Source organism: Gracilinanus agilis, chromosome 1, assembly GCF_016433145.1.
Source record: "Gracilinanus agilis isolate LMUSP501 chromosome 1, AgileGrace, whole genome shotgun sequence".
Lineage (NCBI taxonomy): Eukaryota > Metazoa > Chordata > Mammalia > Didelphimorphia > Didelphidae > Gracilinanus > Gracilinanus agilis.
In genome coordinates, this window is record NC_058130.1 from 572,731,771 (window position 1) to 572,746,744 (window position 14,974).

Consider the following 14,974-nt stretch of genomic DNA (forward strand, 5'->3'; position numbering starts at 1 on the left):
CTTCCAGAATTGTTGTAAAATTCAAATGCAATTATAAGTGTAAAGTGCTTAGTACAGTGCCTGCACATATTAAGCACTATGTAAATGTTAGCTATTATTATTGTTATTCAATTGTTTTTAGTCATGTCTAACTTTCATGGCCCCATTTAGGCTTTTCTTTGCAGAGATACTGAAATTGTTTACCATTTCCTTCTCTATTTCGTTTAAAAGATGAAGAAACTGAGGCAAACAAGATTAAATGACTTGTGCAGGGTCCCATAGCTCCTAAGTGTCTGAAACTGGACTTGAACTCTAGAGGATGAGTTTTCCTGACTTTAGTCCCAGTACTCTATCCATTGTGCTATTTAGTTCCTTCTAGCTATTATTATTAGCTTTTATTATTTAATTTTAACTTTATTGACATAATGAAGAGCCATTCAAATAGTTCTTACATGGTCATAGAGTTGTTCTCTTTTGAAAATCACAATAATCACCTTTGCAACTTCAGGATTTTAATGATCCCAAAGACAGAATATGGAAGTGAGCATCGTGTGATAATTTTGTATTCCTAGGTTTTCTTGGAAATTATCATCATTGGAGAGAAAAGTAACAAAGCCAGGCAAATAAGAGATGTTTGCACATGGATCTTTCTTTTGTAAAGTTTCTGGGTGCACATAGCATATATAAAACTTTGGTGGAGGAGTTAAAGTGGTAGTGAGGATTGGGTTCAATTTTATTCTTTTTTTTTTTGCTTAGAATTGAAGGAGGGTAAGACACACACACAAACACACAAAGACAGGTAGAGACAGACAGACACAGAGATAGAGACAGAAACAGACACACACAGAGAAAGACAGAGACAGAGATACAAAAAGAGAAAATCTTCAAATAACATTGTCAGCCATTTAATGTTCATGCTTGCATATTGTCCACAGACACCAAATATTATGGGTTATTTGTAGACATCTGGGTCAATAAAGTCTTTATAAATATTTCATATCTGTTGTTCCTGGAAGCTAACATGTCTGATCTGAAAGCATTCCATAGATTTATGCTATGATTAAGGCTGTGGAAGATGAGATTAAGTTAGTTCCTATCTATTCCTCTAGTTCATAGGTTTAGTTTGGCTTCTACGCAGACATTTATTGTGCAAGTCAGAGAAACTAAAATCCTTGTTACCAAGAGACAAAATATTGGAGTAGCTACTATCTACAAAACTCCCTTCAGTGTTTAAACTTAAGAGGAAAAGGCTCCCAATTTTATCCAGGTGATGGAAACATGGTGAAAAAGATTCTTCTAATGAAAATCTTCATCGGATTGGGCTTCCCAAATACATGGATTCAAACCTGGTTTTGAAATTTATTACCAATCCCCTATATACCTGCATGGTTTTTTAACAAGTAACTTAACCTCTATGGAACTATGTTTCCTCTTTTATAAAATAAAGATGTACTCCATTATACTAACACTGTGTAAAAAGGCAAGGATTCACAATTAGAAGATATAGGTTCAAAACTCACCTTTGCTATTTATTACCCCAGTTGAGTCATATCCTACTCTAAATATCAATTATTTATTCCATAAAATGAAGAGGTTGGATATGGTTCTCTCTAAATTTCTTTCCTGCTCTAAATCTATGTGAATTTAGTGTCTAGAAACAAAATATTATTGGTAGGAGCAGGGAGAGTGGCTCTGAGGTCTGTCTGGGAAAAGGCAGGGGGTTTGTAAAGCATTTCTTGTAGACACATACTTAAACTATTTGTCACTTATTTTAACTTACTTGTCCTGTTGGATGTGAGAACAAAAAGAGGATCAATGTGTGGAAGTTGCAGAGAGAAAGAGTTCTGTGTAAGGAAAGGATTTACTTTCTAATACATAGTGAAGTTCAATGGCGTAAGAGCTGCATTAGCAGGGAATGGACTTTCCTTCCAGTTTTTAAATAGAAAACGGATGACCACATGTTGCCAATATTGTAAAATGGATTCTTGGTCAGTACTATATTGAGCTATATAGTCTTCTAACAGTGATATTCTATGATTCTAAGATATTCCATAACTATATATTCTAGAAATTCTCTTTTCCCATTGTTTATCCTGTTTTTCCTTCCTTTTTATCCTTAATCTTTTGTTGTGAAAATCTGTTAACCTAGAACCACCCATTTCTAGCCTCTATGAAGAGCTAGCCCTTTCCTCTTTTGATTAGTTTCTCCATATTGTATTCTTAGAAAAAATATTGTGAAAATATGTAATGCCTAAATTATAAATGATATGGTCTGTTTTTCAATTGTAATATCCTGAGATTTCTACAGAAAAAGGGCATATGTGGAATATAAAACCTATATTGAACTCATTCTTAAAAATTCCTAATTTTTGAAGACCTCTTTACCTAATTAAGTGCCTTATGTATAAGCTATTGAAGAGATCTTGCTTTTCCTGAGGACATGTGACCCAGGTTAAAAAGACAGTACAAAAGTGACTTTCAGTTAAATAGCTATTAAATGTATTTGATTTCTTTTGTTTTTAAATGACTTATATTTTCCTCACCCCCTTCCACAAAAGCTAGCTAATATTTTTTTTTTCAAATCCCTACTTTCTGCCTTAGAATTAGTATTGAGAATTTGTACCAAAGTAGCAAAGTGACTAGGGCAGAGAACGGAGGTTGAGTGATTTGCCCAGGGTCATAAAGGTAGGAAGTGTCTCAGAGGCCACATTTGAAGCAAAGACTTCCCATCTCCAGGACTGGCTCTTTATGCCCTGAGTCATCTAGCTTCCCCAAGAGACATCCATTATAATAAAGAATACAAAAATGGTGATGAAAAAAAAAACCTAAACAACACATTAAAAGTCTGATATTATATGGTGTACAAAATCCACAGTTCCCCAACTTTGAAAACAAATAGAGGGAAATGTATTGATATTTTATATGGTATTTTGGGTCACATGATCATTACTGTTTCACAGCATTAAGTTTCAATTCTTTTGTTCTTGTTTTTCCATTAAAATTTTGGGATCATAATATTTATCCCTGGATCTATGATAGATATTGTATCTGTTCATATGTTTCCATGTTCCTATGCATTCATCATATATATATAATTTTTTCCCAACACAAAATATCCCATTATAGTGACGCATTACAATTTGTCCATTTCCTAGTCAGTTGACATCTTTCAAATTTTATTTCAAGTTTTTTTGTCATCACAATGAGTTCTATAATAAATATTTTGGGATATTTGGGACTTTTTGTGATTGACCTTTTTGTAAGACTATACCTGTCATTGGAATCTTTGACACAAAGAGAATTCACATTTCTGTTACTCAACTTGTATAATTTCAACTCATTTATAGAATTATTTGGTTAATTTAAAACTCTAAACAACTCTGAGGTACCACCTCACACTTAGCAGATTAGCTAACATGACAGCAAAGGAAAGTGGTGAATGTGGCAAAACTGGGACATTAATGCATTGCTAGTGGAGTTGTGAATTGATCCAACCATTCTGGATGGCAATTGGGAACTATGCTCAAAGGGCTATAAAAGACTGTCTGCCCTTTGATCCAGCCATACCACTGCTGGGTTTATACCCCAAAGAGATCATAGGGGAAAAGACTTGCTCAAAAATATTTATAGTTGCTGTGGTGGTGGCAAAAAATTGGAAAATGAGAGAACGTCCTTCGACTGGGGAATGACTGAACAAATTGTGGTATCTGTTGGTGATGGAATATTATTATGCTCAAAGGAATAATGAACTGGAGGAATTACATGTGAACTGGAAAGATCTCCAGGAATCGATGCAGAGTGAAAGGAGCAGAACCAGGAGAACACTGTACACAGTGTATCCCTCAATAGAACAATGGTACAATAGAACATAATTGCCTTCTCTACTAGCAACAATGCAATGGTCCAGGACAATTCTGAGGGATTTATGAGAAAGAATGCCATCCACATCCAGAGAAAGAACTGTGGGAGTAGAAATACAGAAGAAAAACAATGGCTTGAACACATGGGTATAAAAGCTTACTTTATTTTGTATTTTATTTTTAGTACATTGTGCTTTTACCAGAGGCTTTCTCTACATATATTGAGATAAAGTAATTGTACACATTTTTGCTTTAATGTAATTTAATGTATTGTTTTCATAATATTGAACCATTTCTGGCCTCTTGAGATATGATGTAATTTTAGGGCATATAAATGATGGAAAACTCTTATTCAATTGGCTTAGGTGTACGATGCCTGATGATTCCATTTTCAATAAACCTGTGATTAGCTGTGAGTTTACTTCTTTGTTTTCTTTCAGATTGGCTGAAAAATATTTGTCACACATGGTACTATTTTTAATAATTGTTTTATGACATTTTGCCATCTATGTTCTTTCCCTTATTTCTATCCACCTTCTCTCCCCAAAATAGCAAGTAATCTGATCTAGGTTCTATATGTGTTATACAATATATAGTTCCATGTTTATCATGTTATAAAAAAAGACATATTACTGGCGACCTTGTTTTATGAAATCCCAAATTTACCTCTGTCCCATAAGAACTTGCCTTCAGGAAACTGTTTCCTCCTTTTAAATCATCTTTGCTGGTCTTATTGAATTGCTTCCAATGTTATCTAGTGAGTAAATAATATCATATTTAAATTTCACCTCCTTTCCTTTTGGAAATCTTTCTCCTGACCACTTGCATAATGTTTTTCTTTGGAATTTTAAAATTTATTATGTTTCCTGGAATTTGAAGCATAGTTTCTTTTTTTTCCTCTTGAAACTGGTTCATCAATTCTTTAATTTATGTTTTGTTTTCTGTTGTCTGGAGCTATGAGGCAATTACCTTTTATTATTTCTTATATTATGACTTCAAGATCTAAAAAAAAAAATCCTTACCTTCTGTCTAAGAATCAATGCTATATATTGGTTCCAAGGCAGAAGAGCCTTAAAGGCTAGGCAATGGGGGTTAAATGACTTGCCCAGGGTCACACAGCTAGGAAGTATCTGAGGTCAGATTTGAATCTAGGACATCCTGTCTCTAGGCCTGGCTCTCAATCCCCTGAACCACTTAGCTGCATTCTTAATTTTTTTTTATTTGTCATTTTCTTCATTATATACCTCTGATCTTTTATTTTTGTTTCTACACATTCTGTCTTCTAAGGTAATAATGACTTTGGCATGTATAGATAACATACATTCTTTTACTATCATTGTCTTTTCTCTTTTTATTTTGCTAGAATATTCTTCATTTTCATACTTAAATCTGTTAGTATCTCTTTTGCTTCTTTAGAGAAACTTTCCACTATGGATCTATTTATTTTCCTTAATTGACTAATTTAGTTGTTTTTTTTTTATTTCTGCACTGAGAGCTATAAATGTTGGCATATATTCGTTACTGATTTATTCTCTGATGCATATAATTTCTCTTTGAATCATTCTGGAATAACTTATTTTTACTTTAAGTTTTATGATATTTGTTGATTTTTTTGTCATGGGTTTTTTAAAATTTCCTCTTTATTTATTTATTTTTATTTTTTTCATAGTAAGGTATCAGTTAGGCAAGATGTTTATTATCAAAGTGGGGGGTTGTCTTTTCTTTCAGGGTATAGGCCAGGGGTATGGGTGGATGAAGATTCATTTCATGGTTCTGTTTGTCTGGATTGTTAGGAGCCAAGACTATAAAATAAAAATAGTAACCCTTCGAGAACGATATGGATTATGAGCCCCGCATGGGCGGAGGCATAGCTGCAAAACGTCCTCCAGACTTTCCACATAACTGCGTGTTCTTTTTCCACGCTCCTGCTTCGTAACTACTTGTTCCTTTCTCCTTTCATCCCGACCGTCAACCCCCTCACTCTGAACATATATATTCTTGTCCTTTACCAGCAATAAACGGGCCATGTTCCATTAGACTTCCTTGTCTTCTTGCGTGCATGGTTCCCCTCCCTCCCCCTATGGTCTCTCAGGTGGCTGTTTCCCGAACACCCCATAGTTGGATCCGGCTGGTTCCGGATGCTGGATGAGTTTGAATCCCATGGAATCCTTAGGCTGCAGCCACCTCAAGACGAGGTCAGATTGAGATGAACTATTTATTGCTCCACAATAAGGAAGTGTGGGGAGGTTTGAGGGAAGATGAGAAGGGCCCAGGCTGACATTGCTTCCATGTTTACAGCTGACCATAATGTGGTATCAACTCTCCCATGATTTTCCTTCCCCACACCCTTTCTGGCTCTTTCCCACTGGATAGTGGGACCGTGGCTCAGGCAGGTGAGAGACATTGTTGATGCTTTTCCAGAACTACATAGCTTTCTCCCCATTCAAGATCCAAAACTCACCCTATACCCATGCTTTCTTCTTCCCAGATGGATGTCCCTGGACTTCCTGACCCCCCAAGCCCAGCCTCTGGGCTTAGGTCCTGCAAAGCCTCTCATTCGAGCTGCCTCTGTAGACTTGCTCAGGGCTCCAGGTTCGGTTTCTTCAGCTCGCAGCCCCTGGAACTCCTGGCAATGCTTCCCCACACACGTGGGTGAGACACTTCAGCCATGGTGATACTTAGGTCACCCAGATCTGAGACCCAAATTGGGAGAACTATGTCAGCCTGCCTCTGGAAAGGAAGAATGACCAACTCTTCCTACCACCATTGCCTTCCTACCTACAACCAAGGGTAAACAGATTGTGAGGCAGGGTGGGAAACTTCTGGCAGAGATGGAACTGGACACTTAGGTCCTGGCAGGGTAACAAGAGTCTGGCTCTAGTCTACTTTCTTGACTTAAGAAGAACTCAGGTGGATCTGTGGTTACAAATGGAACTGTTTTATTTTGGGGAGCGATATATCTGGAGACAGTTGAGGGGGAAGAGGTGAATTACTCCTTTCCCCAAACCAAAATGTAATATATCATGAAAGAGAATTTGAATTTGAATGTAAGAATGATTTTGTAGGAGTAGCGTGTGAAGCCTTTGGGAGGTAGGCTGAGAAGAGCTGGAACTAGAAGGATGTGAACCATGGGCCCGAGGGGTACGAGGAGCTTGAGGGGGGCTATCCCCAACATCCTATTTTCCTCCAGAAAGGGAGCCACCCCCAAAAGGAGAAGGGGAAGAAGATGATGGGGGAGGAGCTGGGGAAGCATGGGAAGTTGGCTCTCCCTTGCCTTCCCCTGATGGTGGAAGAGTTACAAGAATGTATTTCTGGACACTGCCTGCCCCTGAGGGAGCTGTGCTAGCAGGGGCTGCTGTTGCAGTGGAGACTAACTTCACAATAGGCTGGACATTGGTGACTGTGGTGGTCACAGGAGAGGTCATGGTAGAGCCAGAGCCAGGGGCACCAGAAGAAGATGGCAATACTATGAACTTGTTTGGGGATGGAGAAGAGTGAGAAGGTGCTGCAGCCCTTGCAGTCGCCAGTGTCTGAACAGGTAATGCAACAGAGCCAGGAACCCTCAGCAGCCCAGTGGTTTGAGGGTCTGCCTGGGGGGCCTGAGATAGCGTCAGTGTAGGCCGGGGCTGAGTGATGGTCATTGTTGTCCTGTTAACCCGCTGGGCCTGCAGGGCAGCTTGAGCCCGGGCCTTGACCACGTGAGAGCACAGGAGAGGTCCCAGGAAACCGAAATCTGTCCGAAAAGCATCCTGATGATCTGGCGGGGGTCTAAGCTTTGCCAGCACCGGGGCACAGTGTTTCAAAAGGAGGCTCCGCACTTGGCCTGCCCCGATCCTGTCAACGTTGCTCAGCACAGGACCCTCCAGGACACTTCGAATACGCTCGCCTTCCTGCCGGAGCCTTGGCAGGATCAGGGTTTTAATCACCTCATGTCCAAGTTCTGCCAGGCCGGCAAGGGAGCCGTAGCGGGTCGTCCAGGGAGTCGTCTCGTCCACCCAACTCTTCCTAAAGGTCTCTGTGATCCGGGTCTGGATGTTGTTGGTAGTTGTACTGAAATCTTTGCAGATCTGAGCTGCCAGGCGAGCAGCAAAATCCCGGAGTGCCCAATGATTATCTACATCTGGTTGGAGACACAGCTGTCCATTCACAGTGCAAGTCATCACAGCGGGAATCAGCTCATGCACATATTTCTCCAAGTACAGGGTTGGATTATCCATCAGAGCCTTCACCATTCTCATCAGGTAGATAAGAAGGGCCAAGTTATTCTGAACTACATTCACACGCACCCCCTCAGAGATGAAAGTGCTAAGCCTTGGCAGCATTTGGTAAAGTCCAGGGTCTGTAGCAAGGCTCCGGAGAGCTCCCACTCTCTTGGCTTCACATGACCCTACACAGGCCTCCGTTATCTCTTTGTAGTACAGCTGCTGCTCCACAGACAACTCATGGATACTTCGGGGCTTTAATCTCAGTGGGGCACCCTCCAGCTGGGGTGGAGCCTTCTTTTCTTTCCCTTTACCATCAGCTGTTGCAGCTCCTTGACCTTTGCCTTTTAGTGGTCCAACCTTTTCCTGTCCTGGCTTTGCAGACTTCAATGGCTCTGTGGCTTCCGCATTCTGCTGTTCTTTGGAGGATGGAGGTGGGTTCTCTAGGATAGCTGGCTGAAAACCCTCAATACTCAGCCAATGAGCTTTGAGGTAGACATCAAGGGGAACACGGGGTAGGGGACTGTTGATGATATCACTCAGATCAACCTCTTTCTCCTCGTAGAAATAAAGTTCCTGGCTCCCACCAGAGGCAAAACAAAATGGGATGAATTCCTGGGCATGGAATCCATATAATGGCTCAACATTCTTCAGCTTCAGGGCATAGTCTATATCACTTGTTGTGAATTTCTTTCGCTTCCCCATGTGCATAAATTTCAGAGCATCCTGTACAATCTCCTTGATGCGATAACTAACTTCATCTGCTAATAACTGGCAGGTCTCCTCAGATATTTGAGCAATGCCCATGGATTCTGCTACAACTTTCATTGACTCTGAGGGCAACCCAGTGTTGCTCAGCTTTAGTTTCTTTTCTTCTGCCATACTGGAGTATGGCACCTCTCTTAACCCCTCTCCAGGGGCAGTGCCCCAAGAAAATGACTGGAGCTGAAGGTGACTCCTGAGTCTACTTACTTCTTTGAGCTGATCTTCTTCTTGAAGTAGACTTCCTTCTTGGGGTGATTCTCTTCTTGGAGGTCATTCTCTCCTTCTTGGAGTTCACTCTCTACTAGCCTCCTTCACCAGATTCTTTCACCAGCCTCCCTCCTCAGGGATTTTCATGGCTTTTATGGTGGTTTTCTGCCCCTGCCCCTTTTCATGGGGACCAATCACAGTTTCCAAATTGTCTGAGTTCTCACCTTTGAAACCACACCTTTCTGAGTGTGTGAACTCTAAAATTTCTGGCTTGTTCTCACCTAGCATCAAGCAAGGTGTGAATTCACTAAGTGGTTTGTGAGCTCCTCAATTCTTACATTTCTGGCTTGTTCTCACCTAGCATCAAGTAAGGTGTGAATTCACTAAGTGGTTTGTGAGCTCCTCAATTCTTACATTTCTGGCTTGTTCTCACCTAGCATCAAGTAAGGCATAAACTCACAGAGAACCAAGAATTCCCTTTCATGATATGCAGTTCAAGATGTTTGAAAGACAATTGGTGATATGAGACTGGAGGTCAGAAAAGAGGCTGGAGCAGGATAGGTAGATTTGAGAATCATCAGCATAGATAGTAATTAAATCAAAGGTAGATGATGAAATCACCAAGTGAAGTAATACAGAAAGAGAACCCAAAACAGAACCCTGAGGACACCTGTAGTTAGAGACACCTCCACAATCTGGAGGATCCAGCATAGGCAACTAAGAAGAAAAAAGTAGTTGAGTAGAAGGAGAACCAGAAGATAGGGATGTTCCAAAAATCTATTCTAATACCTCCAGCATAAAATATAGCTCTGATGTTCAAAACCTACTCCCTCACTCCACCTTTAATTCCCTCATATTATAACTCACACACACACACCATGCATTCTTCAAAACCAATGACAGTGGCTTCCTTGGTATTTCTTGAAAAAGACACTATCTCCTCATGCCTTGAATGCTCTCCTTTCCTCATCTCTGATTCCTGACTTTCTTTATGTCCCTTTCTTCATGCTAAAATTCCGATGCCTTCCCTCTGTTGATTAATTATAACTTATCTTATGTGTAACTTATTTGTGTATTATTTTCTCCACTAGACCGTGAACTCCCAGAGGACAGAGTCTATCTTTTGTCTTTCTTTATATCCCCAGTTAGACTAGGGCTTGACACATACTAGGTGCTTAATAAATGTTTACTAATATGGTCCTCTTCTCTACATTATCCCTCTGTTGGTGATTTCATCAGATACCACATTTTCAGCTAACATCTTTATGTATGACTCACAAACCTTCATATCTAACCCTCATCTCTCCTCTCAAGTTCCAGCATGACATCTCCATTTGCCTGTTGGCTATCTTCACCTGGATGAATCTTAAATTCAACACATTCTACAAAAAAGTAAATGTCTTTCCCAACTTTCCCTTCCTCCTAATTTTACTATTTCTATTGTGAGTGCTATTTTTTCCCAATTATCCAGGTCTATAACTTTGAAGTCAATAACTCTTTACTTCACCCACTCCCATACTTAATCAATTGCCAAATCTTGTTGATTTTACCTTTAAAACATTTTCTCCTATCCATCCTCTTCTCTATTTTTAAAATGTTTTATTGATGCTTTAAAAAAAAACATTACTATAACTTACCACTAAGAATCCTCCCCAATAACACCAAATAGCAAGCAAAACAGATCAACACTTTGAATTTGCTTATATGAAAATGTTTGCATCATTCTGTACCACTAGTCTATCATTTCTTTGTCAACAGACAAAAGAAGGGGCATGTTTTACCATCAGTTTTCTGAAGTCATTAAAGATCACTGTATTAATTGGCATTCTGAAGCTTTTTCAGTGTTTTCATTGATCATCAATGATCAAGTGAGGTAATCTATACAGAGCTTTGGAAACCTTAAAGTGCTATATATATATATAATTCTGTAAATTATTCTCTATTTCTGCTTACTTAGCTTTGCATCAGGTTATACAAATCATTCCATGTTTGCTACATTATTGATAATCATTTCTTATGGTATCATAACATTCCATTACATTCATATGTTTACAAGCACCCACCCCTTTGTTCTAGTTATTTGCTACTACTAAATGTGTTGCAGGAAGTGTTTTCTTTTTTAAAACCCTTACTTTCCATCTTAGAATCAATACTGGATAGTAGAAAGGGCTAGGCAATGGGGGTTAAGTGACTTGCCCAGGGTGACATAGCTGAGAAGTGTCTGATGCCAAATTTGAACCCAGGACCTCCCGTCTCTAGGTCCAGCTCTCAATTCACTGAGCCACCCAGTTCCCCTGGTTATTTTGTATATATGGAACCTTTTGTTGTTTTTGACTTCCTTGCCCCAAATTCCTAAAACTGGTTTTAATGGGTCAATGTGTAAATAAAGATTAGTGCCTCTGGTCCCTTCCTTTCTCTCAATACAACTTTACTTGTTCAAGCACTTCTTAACTCTCCTTTAGACTATCACAAGAATTGTCTAGTCTCCCAACATCCATTCTCTCCTTTCCAATACATCCTCCAAATTGCTGCCAAACTGACATTCCTAAAGCACGGGTTTAAGACATGATTCTCTTCAGTGGCTTCTTGTAGCCTCTAGGGTCATACAAATTCTTCTATTTGGCATTTAAACCACGTCCCAATCAAGTGGCAATTTGTAATTGATTATACTAGCCCAGTGATGGCAAACCTATGACATGTGTCAGCACTGACACTCATAGTCATTTTTGATGACACATACAGAGAAGTATGGGACCGCATGCCAAGGATGAGACATTTGGGGTAGTGTAGTGTAGATACTCTGTGCACTATAGATGACAATTCTACCTATTTTATTTACCTATTTTGGTTTATTAAATAAAATTAAATATTACAATTATAAATTTTTGTTATTTAAACTATAAATATCTCAAAATTATGTTTTTTTCTCAAAGTGACATACCACCTGAGTTATGCTTGGTTTTTTGGTGAATTTTGACACACCAAGCTCAAGAGGTTGCCCATCACTGTACTAGAAAGTACTCTATCACAATTCTACAAACATTACAGCCAAACTGGAATGAATCATCTTGTCTTTCTGCCAAACTGCTCTGTATTTATTTTGTATAGTTCTTGTATTATCCGTGTATGTCCCCAGGAATGTCACTGCAGACAGGGGCACTCTCATTTTTATATCTGTATCCTTGGCACCTAGCACAGTGCTTGGCATATAGCAGGTGTTTAATAAATGTTTAAAGAACTAGGCTGAATTAAACAAAGAGATTGTTTTGTTTTCCCAGGGAGAGAAAATTACTTTTCCCCATATCTCTAATTCTTTATAATAATGTTCATCTCCTGAACTCCCATTCTCAAGCTGGGTTCCCCAAGAGTCAGATACTCTAAAGAATCCTTAACTTAAAAATATCAAAATTTCCAGTGGGTCCCAGCAGCACATACAGCATTCCAAATGCAGGTCTGAACTGATGCTTTCATTTGGACAAGCAGGCTAGGTTAAAAAAAGAAATCAAACCATCTCAGAAGAATCCTAGTCTTCTAAAAAGGTATGAAACATTTAAGCTGGCCTCAGCCACTTCCATGTGGTGTGATCCTGGGCAAGTCACTCAACCCCACTTGCCTAGCTCTTGCCCTTCCGTCTTAAGAGTTGTTACAAGGATAGAAAGGAAAGGTAATTTTTTAAAGCATTTTAGGTGGATTGGGCCCCTAGGCCATGGCAAACTCTAGACCGTGTAGTCCAATAAAGTTCTGTGGACAAGTTGTCTAGACTTAAGCTATACCACAGTAAGGCAAGCAGTCCAGATCTGCTCTGCTCAAAAATATGACTTTAAAAAGTTAACATGAATGTTTCTGCAATGTGCTCTACCAGGGAGATCAAACCTACTATTTAAAAAAAAAGACAACTAACTCAATAACAAGGCCCAAAGGACAACATGCAGTTTACTAGACTCTGTTTCTACTTGAGTTTGACACCACTGCTCTAGGCAAATCAATATTCTATTTAACATCCAGACCGTATGTTTCTACTTTCACATTCTTAATTGATGGAAAAATCAACAGATATCATCACTTAACCTCTGTGGGGTTAAATGCTCGTCTATAAATCAGACCATTTTCTTTGAAAGGAAATATAATGGAAAACTCATAGTCCAATTACAATATAAAATAAAGGAACATGCTAATTCTTCTCTTGCAAAACTAGGGCATCCAAAAATGATAGTTGTAGAAGGCATAGAGGATCCAAGTATATTCTGAACAAAGGTCCACTGAGTAGTTCCCTCTTCAGGAACTTCCCTATCCCCAACTTGCTCTTGAAGATTGGTTTCCATAGAGGGGTTGCTTGCTATCTTGGGTCCGAAGGGTACTGGACTTTGTAGATTAGCACGACTAGCTCAGACTCTCACCAGTGAGCTTAAGTTTAGTAGTTAACAAGAAGATTCGATTAGGTCAAAGCAAAGGTATTTACTTAACTGAAACCCTCTCCACATACACAGAAAAGTTGGGAAGAAAAGAAGGAGGAAGGCTGGAAAGGATTTATGAAGCTCCCACAACTATGTGTTGGGCATTGAAATTTAAAAACATCTTATATGATCTTCCCATTTTACAGTAGAGGAAATTGAGAGAGGTGAAATGACAGGATCATATAGCTAGTGTCTGAGACTGACTTTGAACCAAGAAACCTCAAAGTGGGGAAAATGAGTACAGAGTACCCACAACTCAAACTTCAGTACAGCTGGGTCTTTCACCACTCTAATCCCTGATGGACTTGGCAGCTGAACTAGAAAAGCAGTTTCTGAACTTTGAGTTTGCTCCTCATTGAGAACGTTGCTCCTTGATGGTCAGTTCTTGTCTCTACTACCTAATTTAGATGAACACGGCTGCAAATCATAAAAAGGTAAGTATCTGCACTCTTTCAGAAAGAGCAAGAATCCTTACCCTAGGACTTTCAAAAGTTTCCTTAGATGAGCACTTTCGGGGCCTTTGCTCTGAGACCTACCACCTCCCAGCCTGGAGATCACAGAACAGGACCATTTCAGCAAATTGAAAGTCTAAGTATTGGCCTTTTCTTTCCACAACAAGGGAATCCTAGGAAAAGGATGCATTCCCTTAGCCAGACTTAACACTCACTTTCAGTGAATATCCCGTACATTTCCCAAATGTTCATCTCTGTGAGCCTGGAAATAACAATTTTTGCCTAATAATCAACAAATCCCTCTATGGTTCGGGGTTCCCAATTTGTATTTTATTTTACTTTTTTTAAAGGTTTTTTTTTTTAGGATTCCCAATTTAAAAAAAAATACTTTAAATCTCTTGATGGTTCATGCAAATAGATGAGATAGGAAAAGATAAAAAGGCAAACTATGTCTGGCTACAAGTTTCACATCTTTTATGAGGGGGTAAAAGCATTCAGTTCCATGCCCTTTCCACGGTACATAACGGACCACTCCAAAACTGTAAAAAGTCCATCCTTTCTTTTTTGGAATGCTATATGATTATAATGTCCAAATCTGATCCCAAAGAAGAAATGAGAAAATTCACCTCCCTCACTTTCTCACAGAGGTGAAGAACAAAAGGTGTGGTAAGAGTGGGAAAGAAAAATTCATTTAGAAATCCTGTCCAAATGAGACACTCACATGTCATCTCCAGTTACAGGGACTTCAAAGTTTATTGTATAGAGAACTCTGAAATAAAGAAACTCCCTCTATCTTCTATAGGTATCTTCTCTGTTACCAAGAGTTTTATAAAGTTACCTAGAGCATTGGAAGGTTAACTGACTTGCCCAGGGTCACACAGCCTGTAGTACTCCAGAGAGGTATGATTTGAATGCAGATTTTTTTGCTTCCCACTGGCTCCCAATCCACAGCGCCAAAATACAATTTTGCCAAAAAAATTTTGCTGGAAGAGGCTTTGCACTTATTTTCTGCCAAAGTGACTCCCGTGAGTGAGTTCCGACAAACCTTGTACAGG

At 39.2% G+C, this 14,974-nt stretch overlaps 1 protein-coding gene across 2 annotated transcripts; it reads right to left on the reverse strand.

The window, feature by feature from the left end:
• Positions 1-7,015: 7,015 nt before the first annotated feature.
• On the reverse strand, positions 7,016-8,923 carry LOC123231787 (transcription initiation factor TFIID subunit 6-like). 2 transcript variants are annotated; one of them, XM_044658093.1, is made up of 2 exons: positions 8,798-8,923; positions 7,016-8,767 (listed from the first exon to the last, which is right to left on the reverse strand). In XM_044658093.1, the coding sequence occupies exons 1-2, from the start codon at positions 8,921-8,923 to the stop codon at positions 7,016-7,018; spliced, it is 1,878 nt and encodes a 625-aa protein (XP_044514028.1). The 2 variants fall into 2 exon arrangements, with proteins under 2 accessions (XP_044514028.1, XP_044514027.1); XM_044658092.1 differs by having other exon boundaries at positions 7,016-8,923.
• Positions 8,924-14,974: the final 6,051 nt, after the last annotated feature.